Source organism: Dama dama, chromosome 15 (genome assembly GCF_033118175.1).
Source record: "Dama dama isolate Ldn47 chromosome 15, ASM3311817v1, whole genome shotgun sequence".
Taxonomy (NCBI): domain Eukaryota; kingdom Metazoa; phylum Chordata; class Mammalia; order Artiodactyla; family Cervidae; genus Dama; species Dama dama.
The window spans coordinates 46,168,036-46,182,264 of record NC_083695.1 but is presented as its reverse complement, the minus strand read 5'-3'; the positions used below and the strand labels follow the sequence as shown (position 1 = coordinate 46,182,264).

At 44.0% G+C, this 14,229-nt stretch overlaps 1 protein-coding gene across 1 annotated transcript in view; it reads left to right on the top strand.

Annotated features, from left to right (window-relative positions):
• The window catches only part of VSTM4 (V-set and transmembrane domain containing 4), an 80,283-nt gene that overhangs the window by 19,060 nt on the left and 46,994 nt on the right, over window positions 1-14,229 (top strand). Inside the window, exon 3 of the mRNA XM_061162003.1 lies at window positions 6,269-6,337. Coding sequence (XP_061017986.1) covers window positions 6,269-6,337 — 69 coding nt within the window. The remainder of the gene's footprint in view (window positions 1-6,268; window positions 6,338-14,229) is intronic.

Below are 14,229 nucleotides of genomic sequence, written 5' to 3'. Positions count from 1 at the left end.
TCCCCAGCCCCCTCACTGCTCTGTGTGTACCAAGGCCCTCCCCTCACTTCTCTCTACCAACTCCTGCCTCCCAGAAGGTGTTCTGGGTCAGAAATGTGCTTCTCACTTTGGATGTAGCCCCTGGTTGTTATTTAAGCTCCTTTAATCATAGGATTCTTTATGAAAGGAGTTGGAGGCATAGGTAAGCAGGTGGGAAAGAATGTTGGGAGAAAGGGGGCTTTCCCAGGGCCTCTAACGATCCTGAGTCATCTGCTCCATGAATGACGGGGTTGGGGGTGGGGGGGGGGGTGGGTCAGTCCTTCAAAGCAGGCTCAGATAAAGGTGTGTGTATCCTCGGTGAACGGGAGACCAGGAAGGGGCCAGGAAGTCCCTCAGTTGAAGGCCTTTATCACCGGGTCTTGGCGTGAACTCAGGGGGACACACTCTGCCACAGCCTGTGAAATCCGCCTCCCCCACCCAAGGGAGTCTGCAGGATGTTCTGTCCGAGTCAGAAATCAAGGGGCTCAGATTTCACACCTCTCTGCGTGGCGGTCTCCCCACAGGGCTCAGCACAGGATACTTGACTAAGATTCTTTCTCTCCAGTCTGCTTCCTCCAGACACGCGGCTGATAGGATCATCTTGTCTTGGTGCCTCTGGGCTGTGTTCTTCCAGACAGTGTGATCCTGCGACCACTTTCAACCAGAGGGCCAAGGTGTGGTGGCTCTCACAACCCACCCCTCTTAAATTTCATCTGATTCTGCTGTCTCAGGGAGGAGCCCAGAATGGCCTGTCCCTGTTATCAGGCCACCACCTCACCAGAAGGGCAGCCCAGCAAGTGCTGGAGTCCCCAGAAAGTTACAGAGCCATCAAGAGGTCAGCTGATGACTTAGCTTTTGAGTGCTCGTTGCTTTCTCTTTATAATGTGGCCCAGACCCACTGATAAATGGGCACAGGAGTCAGAACTCAAAATGCCCACTTTATTTCTGATAAAGCTGTATTGAGAAGAGTAGGTTGGTGCTGAGGCCAAGCTGGGCTTCCTTTTGCTTCCCTGATCAGTTTTACTATCCTCTTTCCAGGCCCCATACCCTTTGGGAGGAGGTGGTCCTTGTACCGCCCTCCCTCACAAGACTTCGGGATTCAGGAAGGATAGAAGAGGCAAGGCTCCCTGGGAGGCAGGGCTGGCATCATTCCCAGCATCTAGAGTAATGAACCTTCTCTAGGAGGGCACGATGCCCAGCCCCACATTAGCTCTTGGCTGAGAGGCTGAGTTCCGAGCATGGGGCAAGACGGAGGCCACCTCGAGCAGGGCATTGGCCTGAATCTCTGGACTCAGACATGTGTGGCTGGACAATGTATCACATTCACTTTGAGATAGCACAGGATTAGCAGCTGAAATAAGATAGCTACGCTGAACCTTGGGAAGATTTCAAAAGCTCTGGCAGAATTCATGTAAAAATTTTATTTTTTGTAGGAACAGATAAGATTATGACCAGTGTTGCTGATCTTCATATGCCAAACAAGGTTGCTGTACTTTCCCATAAAATAGCCGCACTGGAGAGAAATGAGGAACCTCCACACACTCCTTGCTTAGAGCCCTTTAGCTTTGAATCCCAGCTTGTTGGTTCTTTCAATACCCATCTCTACAGGTCCACTGGGGAGACCTTATTTATTACCTTTGATCCCAAATAAGGCAAAGGGACTGCAGACATTAAGCCACAAGGGTAAGGAACTCTTTCTTATGGACCATTTGGACAACTGAAGAGTCACACTCTGAGGCACAGGGCTGACTGTAAAGGACCATGCTAGAATTAGGTGTGGGAATTAGAGCAGGAAATAAAAGAGACCAAGTTGCTGTCTTGTGGAGCTAGGGAGCTAAGCTCTTATGGAGCTGTCTTATGAATAAAAATGGCTTATTAGGTCTCAGGCACTGTTCTGAGTACTTTCCATATATTAACCCTTCTGGCTTCACACTCATCCTCAACTTATTATCATCCCTGTATAACAAATGGGGAAACTCAGGCATAACAAATGGGGAAGTTAAGTGACTTGCCCAAGGTCACATAACTAGCAAATGGCAACTTAGTATTTCAACCCAATGCACATCAGTGCATCTCACACTTTAGAGTGCATATGATTCACTTGAGAAATTTGGGTTTAAAAGCAGATTCTGATCCAGTAGATCTGGGTTGGGGCCCCTGCAATCCTGTAGTTCTGACAACTTCTCAGGTAACATTGATGCTGGTGGTCAGTGGACCACACTTAGAGTAGTAAGGTTCTGGACCATGATGGGCATCACTGATCTCCTGAAATCTAAGGTCCTCAGAGGTCCATTTTCCTTTTGGTATTGTCTTTATTAAGACTCTGTGGTTATCCTAGCCTAGGCTCAGTTGGTTAAAGATGAAAACTCCTTCAAGCTAATTCAGGAGAGAGGTGGGGATGGTTTAAGGATATAGAGCTGATTGAATGCAAGGTTAGAAAATGACACCTCAGCCTCTTGGTACCCAGAATGCCATCAAGATCAAGTTCTCTATCCTCTACCTTCCTTCTGCAGGTTCTGCCCTTGCTCCATTTGCTTTCCTGTTTTCCAAAACGGTTGCCCACCCCAGAGTCCATAGACTTTTTCAACCCCAGGATCTACAACAACCATATGTACTCTGTTTAAATTCTTGAAGGGGGAATCTGATCAGTTGCTCTGACAGTGAGTAGATTATACAGCCTGTGGGTGGGGCAAATTAAGCAGGAAGGATGTTAGACGAATTGTCTGACATATCTAGTAATGCATGAAAGACCAAATGTCCATCAAGACCATTCATTCCTGGATGTCCAGGTTGCTTTCTTTCAGGGGCCATCAGAAAGAAGTAGATCATTTATTTACTGGACGCCTACCAGCTGCCAGGCAGTGTGCCCCAAGATGGTGGTATGGAGGTATCACCTTTTTGGTTTTCGTTTTTGAGGAATTTAGGATCTACAGGGAGGGGAGTTGTTTCCCATAGGACAAAACCTTCCTTCTGAGAACAATTAGAAAAGATGAAAAAGTAGTCTGCATTTCAGTTTTCTTAATTTATTAGGATTTTTTTCCTAAGTTTATTTTCATTTATATTTCATAGATATATTTGCGTGACATAATTACACAATTACATATGTGCCTGTGTATTTTAGCTTTCCTAATTGTTCTCTGAAGGACACATAGATTGACTGCAGAGAAGAGCAGTGAAGGAGCCTAATTGTGTCAGAGTCATTTATAAGAAATTCAACCGTCCTTATGCAGTGCTTGACTGCAAGGGGGTCCAACCAGTCCATCCTAAAGGAAATCAGTCCTGAATATTCATTGGAAGAACTGATGCTGAAGCTGAAGCTCCAATACTTTGGCCACCTTACACAAAGAACTGATTCATTGGAAAAGACCCCGATGCTGGGAAAGATTGAAGGCAGGAGGAGATGGGGACGACAGAGATGAGATAGTTGGTTGGCATCACCGACTTGATGGACATGAGTTTGAGTAAGCTCCGGGAGTTCGTGATGGACAGGGAGGCCTGGCGTGCAGCAGTCCATGGGGTTCCAAAGAGTCGGACACGACTGAGCGACTGAACGGAACTATGCAGTGCTTGTTTAGAAAAGTTATTCTGAAATTGACGATCAGGTTGTTTATGAGGCAAACAGCTTTTGGCAGTTTTAACTGTGAGATGAAAATTGGAAGGTCTATGATAATTACTTGAGGCTTTCTATTGGGGAATCCTTGAAGTAAGGCAAACCAGAAATAGACCATATCCTATGAAAACTGAAACTCAGCTTCTCTACAGTTCATACTCTCATGGGATTAGGTGAGCATCCTCCTACTCTTAATTTCCTATGAGGAAAATAAAATTTCATCTAGAGTCTCCATGACTTTCCATATACAATATCTAGCTTTTGAGTTAAAAAATTATCAGTCACATCAAGGGACAAGATCAAAATCAAAAACAGATAATAGGGAACACTCTTGCATTGCTGGTGGGAATGTAAACTAATACAGTCACTATGGAAGATGGTATGGAGATTCCTTAAAAAGCTAGGAATAAAACTACCACATGACCCAGTAATCCCACTCCTAGGCATATACCCTGAGGAAACCAAAATTGAAAAAGACACATGTACCCTGATGCTCATTGCAGCGCTGTTTACAATAGCTAGAACATGGAAGCAACCTAGATGTCCATTGACAGATGAATGGATAAAGAAGCTGTGGTACATATACACAATGGAATACTACTCAGGCATAAAAAGGAACACATTTAAATCAGTTCTAATGAAGTGGATGAACCTAGAGCCTATAATAGTGAAGTACGTCAGAAAGAGAAATAATAAATATGGTGTACTGACGCATATATATATGAAATCTAAAAAGATGGCTCTGATGAATTTATTTTCAGGGCAGCAATGGAGAAACAGACATAGAGAACAGACCTATGGACATGGAGGGGGGGGGTATGGAGAGAGTAACGTGGAAATTTACAATGTAAAATAGATGGCCAATGGGAATTTGCTATATGACTCAGGGAACTCAAACAGGGGCTCTGTGATAGGCTGAAGGGTGGGAGGGGGAGGGAGATGGTGGGGAAATTCGAGAGGGAGGGGACATGAGTGTACCTATGGCTGATTCTTATTGATGTATGACAGAAGACAACAAAACTCTGTAAAGCAATTATCCTTCAGTTAAAAAATTAAAAAAATAAATATGTAAATAAGTAACAATTTAAACAGTCTTAAAGAAAAGCAGACAATAGGAATAAGCTTACAGGTGATGCAGATGTGAAAGCTATCAGGCATGAATGTAAAATAATATGATTAATATGGTTGAAAAATTATGTGACATGCTGGAGAAATTCATCAGAGAGCATAGGCTTTATCAAAAAAAGAATTAAGTGAATGACCTATAACTGAAAAAAAAAATACCATAAATGAAATGTTAAGCTTAGTAGATGGGTTTAAGAGCAGCTTAGACACAGGTGAAGAGAAGATTAGTGATCTGTGTGGTAGATCAATAGGAAGTACCAAGACCTGGAGAAAAATAAAGATGGAAAATTCAGATTTGGAACCCACGGCAATAATAATATAAAAGTTTGAGGGAGGAGCAATAAATAGAGTTAAAATTTTAGACTATCCTTGCCATTTTCCTTTCCTTTCATATTCAATTTTTATTCCAACCACCTTTGTCTTTTTATTTGGGTCCTAGATTCTCTTCTCTAGAACTCTTCAATGCAGTAACCAATGACCACATGTAACTATTTAAACTTAAGTTAATTAAATTGAAGTACAGTTACAAATTCAGCTCCTTAGTCCCATGCAGACACGTCACGTTTCACATGCTCAACGAACGTGCATTGGCAGCTGTGTACGCGGTGCAGGCACTGAACGTTTCCCTCATCTCAGAAAGTCCTATTAGACAGGGCTCTCATCCCCTGACATTTACATTTTTCCATTAGGTTAATTTTTAGATTACCCCTCTACATGGAAACGTTCCATGGTTCTAGACTCTTTAGTATTACATTCAAGGTTTGAAAAGTAGTGAAAGTGTTAGTTGCCCAGTCATGTCCAACTCTTTGCAACCACATGGACTATAGCTCACCAGGCTCCTCTGTCCGTGGAATTCTCCAGGCAAGAATACTGGAGCGGGTAGCCATTCCCTTCTCCAGGGGATCTTCTCGACACAGGAATTGAACCCAGATCTCCTGCATTGCAGGCAGATTCTTTACTGTCTGAGCCACCAGGGAAGTCCTGTAACTCCATTTGTTTCCTGATGATTGAAAGCAGGCACAGTGAATTCAGTGCTTAACCGCTGACTGAAAGCAGACAAAATAATCTCAAAATCAGATGCATGCTACTGTGTGACTGTCTTACACGGAGAACGGTGCTCAGAGTGCTGACCTGAGTCAGCAGAAGACCTCAGGCTTCTCTAGAGATACTCAGCAAGTGCACTACATTTTTGGAAGATGTAATAAGTATTAATATATGGGGTGAAAAAAAAATATACATGGGGTGAGTAGGTCTTCTACCGAACTGAGTACCAAAAACTTAATTCCCTTCTCTGGTCTCTTACTTATTATATGTAAGTCATTGCACCTTCCCCTGGCATGTGAGTTGTGACAATTAAATGTAGTTTTTGCAAATGTGAAAATTACTTTATAAATGTAAGTGCCATGTACCCCATATGATATAATCTTTTGGACTGAGATGGGCCAGGTTCATAAACTACTTCACTTCATGCTATGCAATTTCAGGTTTTTTTTTTTTTTTTTTTTTGTCTTACAGTGATTTCCCTCAAATCTTCTGAAGATTCATCCTTTGAGAAAAAGAAAGAGACCTGGGCATTTTTTGAAGGTAATTCTTAATTATTTCTTTATTATAAGATGCAGCCTCACTTTTAGATAATAGGAAATGAATAGAATAAGAAGAAAGGACCCTGACTTCTTAGTTTTTTCCTAACATCAAATGGTTTTCTTGCTTTAAACATAGTCAGGAGTAGGATGGGAATCCCTGGAGGTATCAGTCCACAGATTTTGAAAGAATAGAGTTGAAAGCTCCAATGTGCATAATTTGGTGGTGTTTGTTTTTCTTTAAGATTCCTACTCCTAAGTGATATTAAGGAGAGACCTGTAAGTGATATAAAAAGGCAAATTACATCTACTGTGACTAATTTTATCTCAGGTTTCTTAAGAGTTTGGGATTCTGGAAACATTTGTAAACCTTAAGCCAGTGATTTTCAACCCATGTTAGAGTCACCTGGGAGCTTTAAAAACACTGTTGCCTGAACCACGTCTTTAGAGATTCTGATTAAGTTGGAACTTGTTAGAAGTTCTTTCTAAGATGCCAGTCTGCAGCCATGGCCCTAGAGAGATGTTTCCCAAAACTGGTTCCAGACCAGCAGCGTCAACATCACATCAGCATCAGCACACTTGGGAGGGAGGCTGTTACAAATGCACTGTGTTCTGTGCCACCCATGCTTATGGAATCAGAGTCTCTGGGGGCGTTACCCCCAGAAACCTAGGTTTTGTATATTCAGACTGGAGCTTTGGAGCAGTGATTCTCAACAGGAGGTAATATTGTCCCTCTAGGGGACATTTTCCAATGTCTGGGTACAGTTTTGGTTGCCACAGTAACATTTTGGTGCTACTGGAATCTATTGGGTCTTGCAATGCACAGGTCAGCCCTGACAGCAAAGAATTATCTGGCCCCAAAATTCAAGAGTGCCAAGGTTGAGAAAGTATATGGCCTTAGAGTATGGACAACTCACAGAAATTATTGTATAGTGGTTGAAGAGTATGACCATAAGCATTGAAAGAATGTACTTTGTGAGTTCTCAGGCAGAACCTTTGATGAGTTAAAAAAAAAAAAAACCACACAGATTAATGTTAAGGTGTGATCAGGAAATTGTGAAGGATTACATCTTGTGAAGGCATTGCATTTTTTGATGATGTATGAACCTTGCGAAAATGTTCTAAGGAGACCTGTGTTCCTTGGGGCTTCACCATCACCTTTTATTAATTCAGTGGATATGAGAACAAGCTCATGGGAGAGTGCATTTGGATTCAAACCTACCTCTTCCAATAGCTAGTTAGTAACAGTGACTTGAGGAACTGTCTCCCTAAGAAAAATGTAACCATAATTATGAACCTGGTTTGCAAGTCATAAAGTGTCACTCAGGTAGGCCATTAGGATTGTTTCATTTTGAAGTCATAAATATTGCATTTCTCAGGTTGCACTTTACTGTAACAGTGATTCTTTGTATTCCCTGCCTTTTCTTCTGCACATTTTGTAGATGGCTTTTTCTGTATTTAATGATCTTCTCCAAGTAAAATAATCCGCAGTTCCCTCCTTTAGACTTTCATTCAGTGAATGCCTATTTGTTAGCAAAGAGCTGTGTGACTTTCATCCTCACAGAGTGAAACAGTAGAAAAAGGAATTGATGTGCCCATATTCTGAGGCTGCCTGTAACCCAGGCACTGGGAACGGGGGACGTCTGGAGTTACCCTGGGGGCTCTCTAAGATAGTTCACTGGCAGACGTGACAGTAGGAGCCCTGTGTATCATCAGATGCATAAGGATATCCTGGGGGGTGTTGTTAGTAACCCAGACTTTGGGTTGCCCCCCACTCCCACCCCTGCCAAGAATCTGATTATTACATTTAGGAAGAGATCAAAGAATTTGCACTTCATCAGGGCTTGAGGTGTTTTTGGTGCAAGTGATCCGAGGACTGTTTGAAAATACTATGGCCCCAAACCCAAGACTTTATATATTTGGAGAGACTGTAGCATTTAAAAGTCTGTACACACACACCTTGCTGCACAATCCGAATCTCTAAAACATTTTGTATAATTAATGATTACTTTTTAGTTCATGTGTAGCTACGGAATACCAGGGTTACTGTCAGTCTAACTCTAACAAAATCTATAACCCATGGTGCACTGTCTTCTCCACACAGAGAACTCGGTTTCTATAGAAAAGCAGGACTGGAATTCTCAGTGTACATCCTGCCTCAGAGCAGGACACAGAGCGCTGTGTCCAAGGCGCTCTTTCCCTGTGATTTCGGCGGCAGCAGCATCTGTGGGTTTTGCTTTTTCAGTCCAGCCACAGTGTTGACGAGGTCAGCGGTACAGTTGAAACTTGCTGGCGTCTGATCCCAGGCCTTTGCCCTTTTGTTTCTGCATGGGAGAGCAGCGGCAGCGCTTGAGGACGGATATCTGTCCTCCTGGGACTCAGCTCGGCCAGGCTGCATGCCTGCACCACAAAAAAAGCATTGTCAGGCCTCTTGGTGAGATGCTGGAGTAAGTTAAAATCCCTCCGGGCTATAGCTCAGGTATTTCTCCCCAAGCAAGATATTATTACTGGCTGGATAAAAACATGAGTAGAAGTACCTGGTTTTCTCTCCAGAACTGTAAAATAGGGATTTGTAGTTGCCCTGGAAATATAGAGGATGAACATTAATTTTCTGGATTCAATGGCCCGGGGGGAGTTGAGCTTCTTCCCTGTGCTGAGGAATGCTGGGGTCACTGGGTTTCAAAGCAGTGCTGAATACTCCAGCCAGGCTCGTGGTTGCCTGGCAACAGGTGCGCAGGTTGCCTTTCATGGGGACTGCTCTGCCTGGCCTGGCCTGGTGTGGCCTGGCTTTCTGAACGGATGGGAGCTGGCATGCAGACACACTTTGCACCACATCTTGGCTTCCCTGCCGCGTGCACATCACTCCCGCCTGCCGGCCCCACCATCTGCTTCAGGGAGGCCTGGGCTAGGGGCAGTGGGGAGACAACTTTCTGCATGGCGGCTTGCAGTTGAATCTAACAAAGACGTTGGTGTCTTTGAAAGTCCAGCAGCAGAAGATGAAACTGCAAGTGATTTCGGAGAACATAGCAAGATTTTTAGAATTATTTTGAGTGTTCAGGTGTATGTGGTATTTGAAAAGCTAAGCCTGGATTTCGTTAAGTGTAGATGTTTTGTTTAGCTTGAACCTGAACGTGAGGATTCAGCCTCCGGACAAGCATTGTTTGGCCTGGCCCGAGTTTTACAACCTCTGAGCTAACATTTATAATGAGAGAGGCGTTTATATAAAAGGAAAAGGTGAAAGACCGGGCAACTTTGGGCCAGTATCCAGCCTGAGAACAGCATCTGGAGCCCTACTGTGGCGCCCGGGGAACACTTTGGCTCTAGCTTGCTGGCAAAAACTATCCTGGAGTCTTAGCCACTTGTGCTGGCATTTCAGATGGCTCAGGGTTTAACCTTTGTTTTCCGAGAAAGACAGGGGAGGTGGTTCTAGTGTTCTGAGTAGTTCCAGCAGGGAGAGTGCCTTTATGCAGCAAAGGAAGGCTTGAAAACAGAGGGAAAAACCAGCAACCTGGGGTGCTACCCAATCCAGGGAAACCTCAGGTGTTCTTGAGCTTTTTGTCCTCCTACAAGGTGATATTGTTTAATGTTCCTGTGGCTTTGAGAATACAATAGAGCAGGCATGATCCGTGCTAAGCCTGTGGGGACCCACATGAGGGTGGCTGGTGCCTGCTGGCCAGTGTCCACAGCCCGGAGGGCCTGTGTGCTTGGCGGTGCAGCTGAGCCTTCCGGACTGGCCAGATGTTTTATGACTCTGTAGCCGTGGCTGCCTGTGGAGAGCCCCCTCTGTGCACGTTGAGGAGGCTGTGATCTGAAACTGTCATGTGGGCCTCCTGGAGCCCTTTGCCTCCTGCCTGAGAGTGGGCCACAGATGTCTGCAGTAGGTTTTGGGGGACACTGGTGGGAGAGTCTCCCTGCGACCTCATCCCTCTTTGATTCCTGCAGTCCTGAAACCAGAGATGCCATCTGATAAAGAGGGGAACTCGTGACTCAGGTCGCTCTGCTCCATCGACACAGAAACATAAGGAAGAGAGTTCTTCTCTCCATCCCAATCCTGAAGCCCAATTGCCATTGCCTTTTGCTCCCGGGGCCCGAGTCTCCGGAATCCTTTTGAGACAGATGCTGCACCCACCTGCCCGCGTTCTGTCTGCCTGGCACTTTGACTGCATTTGTTTCCCAGCCTCTAGAGCCAGAAATGGCTCTGTAGTCCTGTTCCCGGAATAGTTTGCTCAACAGTGTGTGAACCCAGGACTGGCCATATGTTATTCGTGTTCTGGCCTGTCCTGTATCCTGTCATGAGTCCCAGGCTGTGACCTCTGCTCTCTCCCTTGGAATTTCATGTTAAATGGAAGCCCAAGCTTGTCCCCCTGACTGCCCACTTGCAGAGTTCTCTACTGAATTAAGCTGCAAAGCCCACACATCTGAGACACAGGCATCTCTTTAGAAAGGCAGTTTTGATCTCACTTACAGGAGACAGTTTTCTCTGTGTCTGTCTCAGTCTCCTCATACCCCACTAGCTCCTTGACTCCAGTTATCTGGCTCTGTCCCCACCATCCTACTAAAGGGGCTTTCCTCCAGGACTTCTCCAATAACTTCCTAGTGGGAAAACCCAAGGGTGGTTTCCAGGAGCACTGGATGCTATTGGGGAAGCTTTCTTACGACATTCCACTCTCTTGGCTTCTACACCTCTCACTTGCTCCTCCTCGACTCCTGCGCCTGGCTCCCGCTCCATTTATAGGATACTCTCTCTCTCGCACTTACCTGCCCTTCTTCCTAAATATTAGTGTAAGTGCTCCCTTCCCCAGCAACCTTGTCCTGCTGTTCTTTCTGTTGATTGAACCCAGATCTCCTGTATTGCCAGAAGATTCTTTACCCTCTGAGCCACCAGGAAAGCCCCTTTCTATTGACACTTAGCTTATTTTTTAGTCTAGGCTTTGAAGTTGCCTTCTAAGAAGCTAACTCAAGCTAGCTTAGGTGAATATTCTGGCTGAGCCTGAGACCAAGGGAGGCTCTCCAGGGATGGGACTACCTAGGGCCTCCCGGGGACCCTGAGATGTGTGATTCTGTCCCATTTCCCCTTCTTTCTCCTGACCGTAACCTTATCTGCTTCTCCAGACTTCCCTGCAAGCCAGCCACTCCAGGAGGCTTACTGCTTGCTTTTTCAGCTTCAGCACTTAACCAGCTGCTTCTCCATGTCCTAATAGCTTTATAAATGTGCATTCTTGTCAACTCAGCAATTCCACGTCCAGGAACTTAAATCTTGAGAACACAATGTGAGCGTCATTAAGGTTTAAGGTTATGAATACTCATCTTAGAATCATTTCTTGTAAGGAAGTTAGGAACACTTTGAGTAGCCAATGACAAGATACTAAGTCACTCATGATGATGTATAAATGGCAGAAACTTTTATCATGTTTTTCAAAATTAAAATAACTTTTTGAAGAGACCCTAATGAGAAAATGAGATAAAATAAAAAGCAAGGTATAAAACAGTTATGATCTTAAAACTATATGCATATACATCATAAAGTGTAGCACCTCAGAGTGATGGATGGCTGATGATTTGTTTCTCTCTTTCTTTTTCTGCTTTTATTCTCTCTCTGCATTTTTGCATTTTCTATGTTATTTTAACTACAGCTTACCACAGCGGTCCAGTCTTCTGGAAAGCCCCTCCAAACCTCCCCAAGCTGGATGGGTCCCTCCTCTGTGTGTTTCTGGTACTGGGCACATATTTCTGTGGTTCAGGTACCATGTAGCCCTCTGATTTCTCGACGAGAAGACATTTGGATATTCATGATTATATCTCTTGTACTTAGGAGCAGGCTGAATATCAGTTCAGTTCAGTCACTCAGTCGTATCGACTCTTTGCAACCCCACAGACTGCAGCACACCAGGTCTCCCTGTCCATCACCAATTCCTGGAACTTTCTCAGACCCATGCCATCTAACCATCTCATCCTCTGTTGTCCCCTTCTCCTCCTGCCTTCAATCTTTCCCAGCATCAGATCTTTCCCAATGAGTCAGTTCTTTGCATCAGGTGGCCAAATTATTGGAGCTTTGGCATCAGTCCTTCCAATGAATATTCAGGACTGATTTCCTTTAGAATTGACTGGTTTGATCTCCTTGCTGTCCAAGGAACTCTCAAGAGTCTTCTCCAATACCACAGTTCAAAAGCATCAATTCTTCAGCACTCAGCTTTCTTTATGGTCCAACTCTCACATCCATACGTGACTACTGGAAAAGCCATAGCTTTGACTATATGGACCTTTTTTGGTAAAGTAATGTCATTGCTTTTTAATATGCTGTCTAGGTTTGTCATGGCTTTTCTTCCAAGGAGCAAGCATCTTTTAATTTCATGGCTACAGTCACCATCTGCCCATCTGCAGTGATTTTGGAACCCAAGAAAGTAAAGTCTATCACTGTTTCCATTGTTTCCCATCTATTTGCCATGAAGTGATGGGACCAGATGCCATGATCTTAGGTTTTTGAATGTTGAGTTTTAAGCCAGCTTTTTCATTCTCCTCTTTTACTTTCATCAAGAGGCTCTTTCTTTCCTCTTCACTTTCTGCCATAAGGGTAGTGTCATTTGCATATCTGAGGTTATTGATATTTCTCCCTGCAATCTTGATTCCACCTTGATTCTGATCTTGATTCCAGGCTGAATATGTCTGTTGGCTAAAAACATTCAAGTCAGCAGAGAAGCATTTTTAATAAGTTCAAACAGTTACCAAATTCAAATATCTGCAGCTTTTTGCTTTGTGAGCTTTCCTGGTAGTTCAGATGGTAAAGAAGCTGCCTGCAGTGTGGAAGACTGGGGTTCGATCCCTGAGTTGGGAAGATCTCCTGGAGAAGGAAATGGCAATCTGTTCCAGTATTCTTGCCTGGGAAATCCCATGAACAGGGGAGCCTGGTGGGCTACACTCCATGGGGTTGCAAAAGTTGGACATGATTTAGCAACTAAACCACCACCACCACCAAACTTACTGATCGGTTTGGAAAAATTGACATCACAAAATGTGGAGACATATAATTCATAAATGTGTTATATCTTGCCATTTATTTAGGTCTTCTTTAGTTTCTTTCAGCAACTCACTCCAGTATTCCTGCCTAGGAAATACCATGGACAGAGGGGTCTGTAGAAAAGACCGGACATGAGTCGGACATGACTGAGCGACTAACACTTTCATTTTCACTTTATTGTTGCTTCGTACAAGCTTTAGATAATGCTTCTGGTTTCCCTTTCAATTTCTGGGCAGTTTGGGCATTTTATCAATCAGATTGATGAATAAGTTGATCACTGGAGTTTAAGAAATGACTGTATATACTGTTATGGGCTGAATGTTTGTGTCCCTAAAATCTGTATGTTGAAATCCTAACCCTTAATGTGATGGTATCAGGAGGTAGGGATTTCGGGGAGAGGGGGCGCTGGGGGGTGATGAGGTCATGAGCATTGAGCCCTCGTGAATGGGATTAGTGTCTTTATTCGAAGGGACCTGTGAGAGCTTACTTGCTCTCTCTCTGTTCTCTTCCACGTGTGGATACCAGGAGAAGACATCTCCAAACCAGGAAGAGAGTCCTTATCAGACACTGGACTTGCCCGTGCCTTGATCTGGGCTTTCTAGTCGCTGGAACAGTGAGAAATAAATTTTTGTCATCTAATTCACCTGGTCTTTGGTATTTTGTTATAGCAGCCTGGTTTAAGATAGATGTGAACATGATTTAATCTTTGGACTGTAAAGCAGACTTATTTTGAGATATTTGTAGATTGATGTATATTTCTAATAAGTAATACAGAGAGATTCCTTGTACCAGTTTCACCCTTTTATCCAGTTTCTCTCAAGGCATCATCTGGAAAAACTGCAGTATAACATTGCAACCAGGATATTGACACTGATACAGCT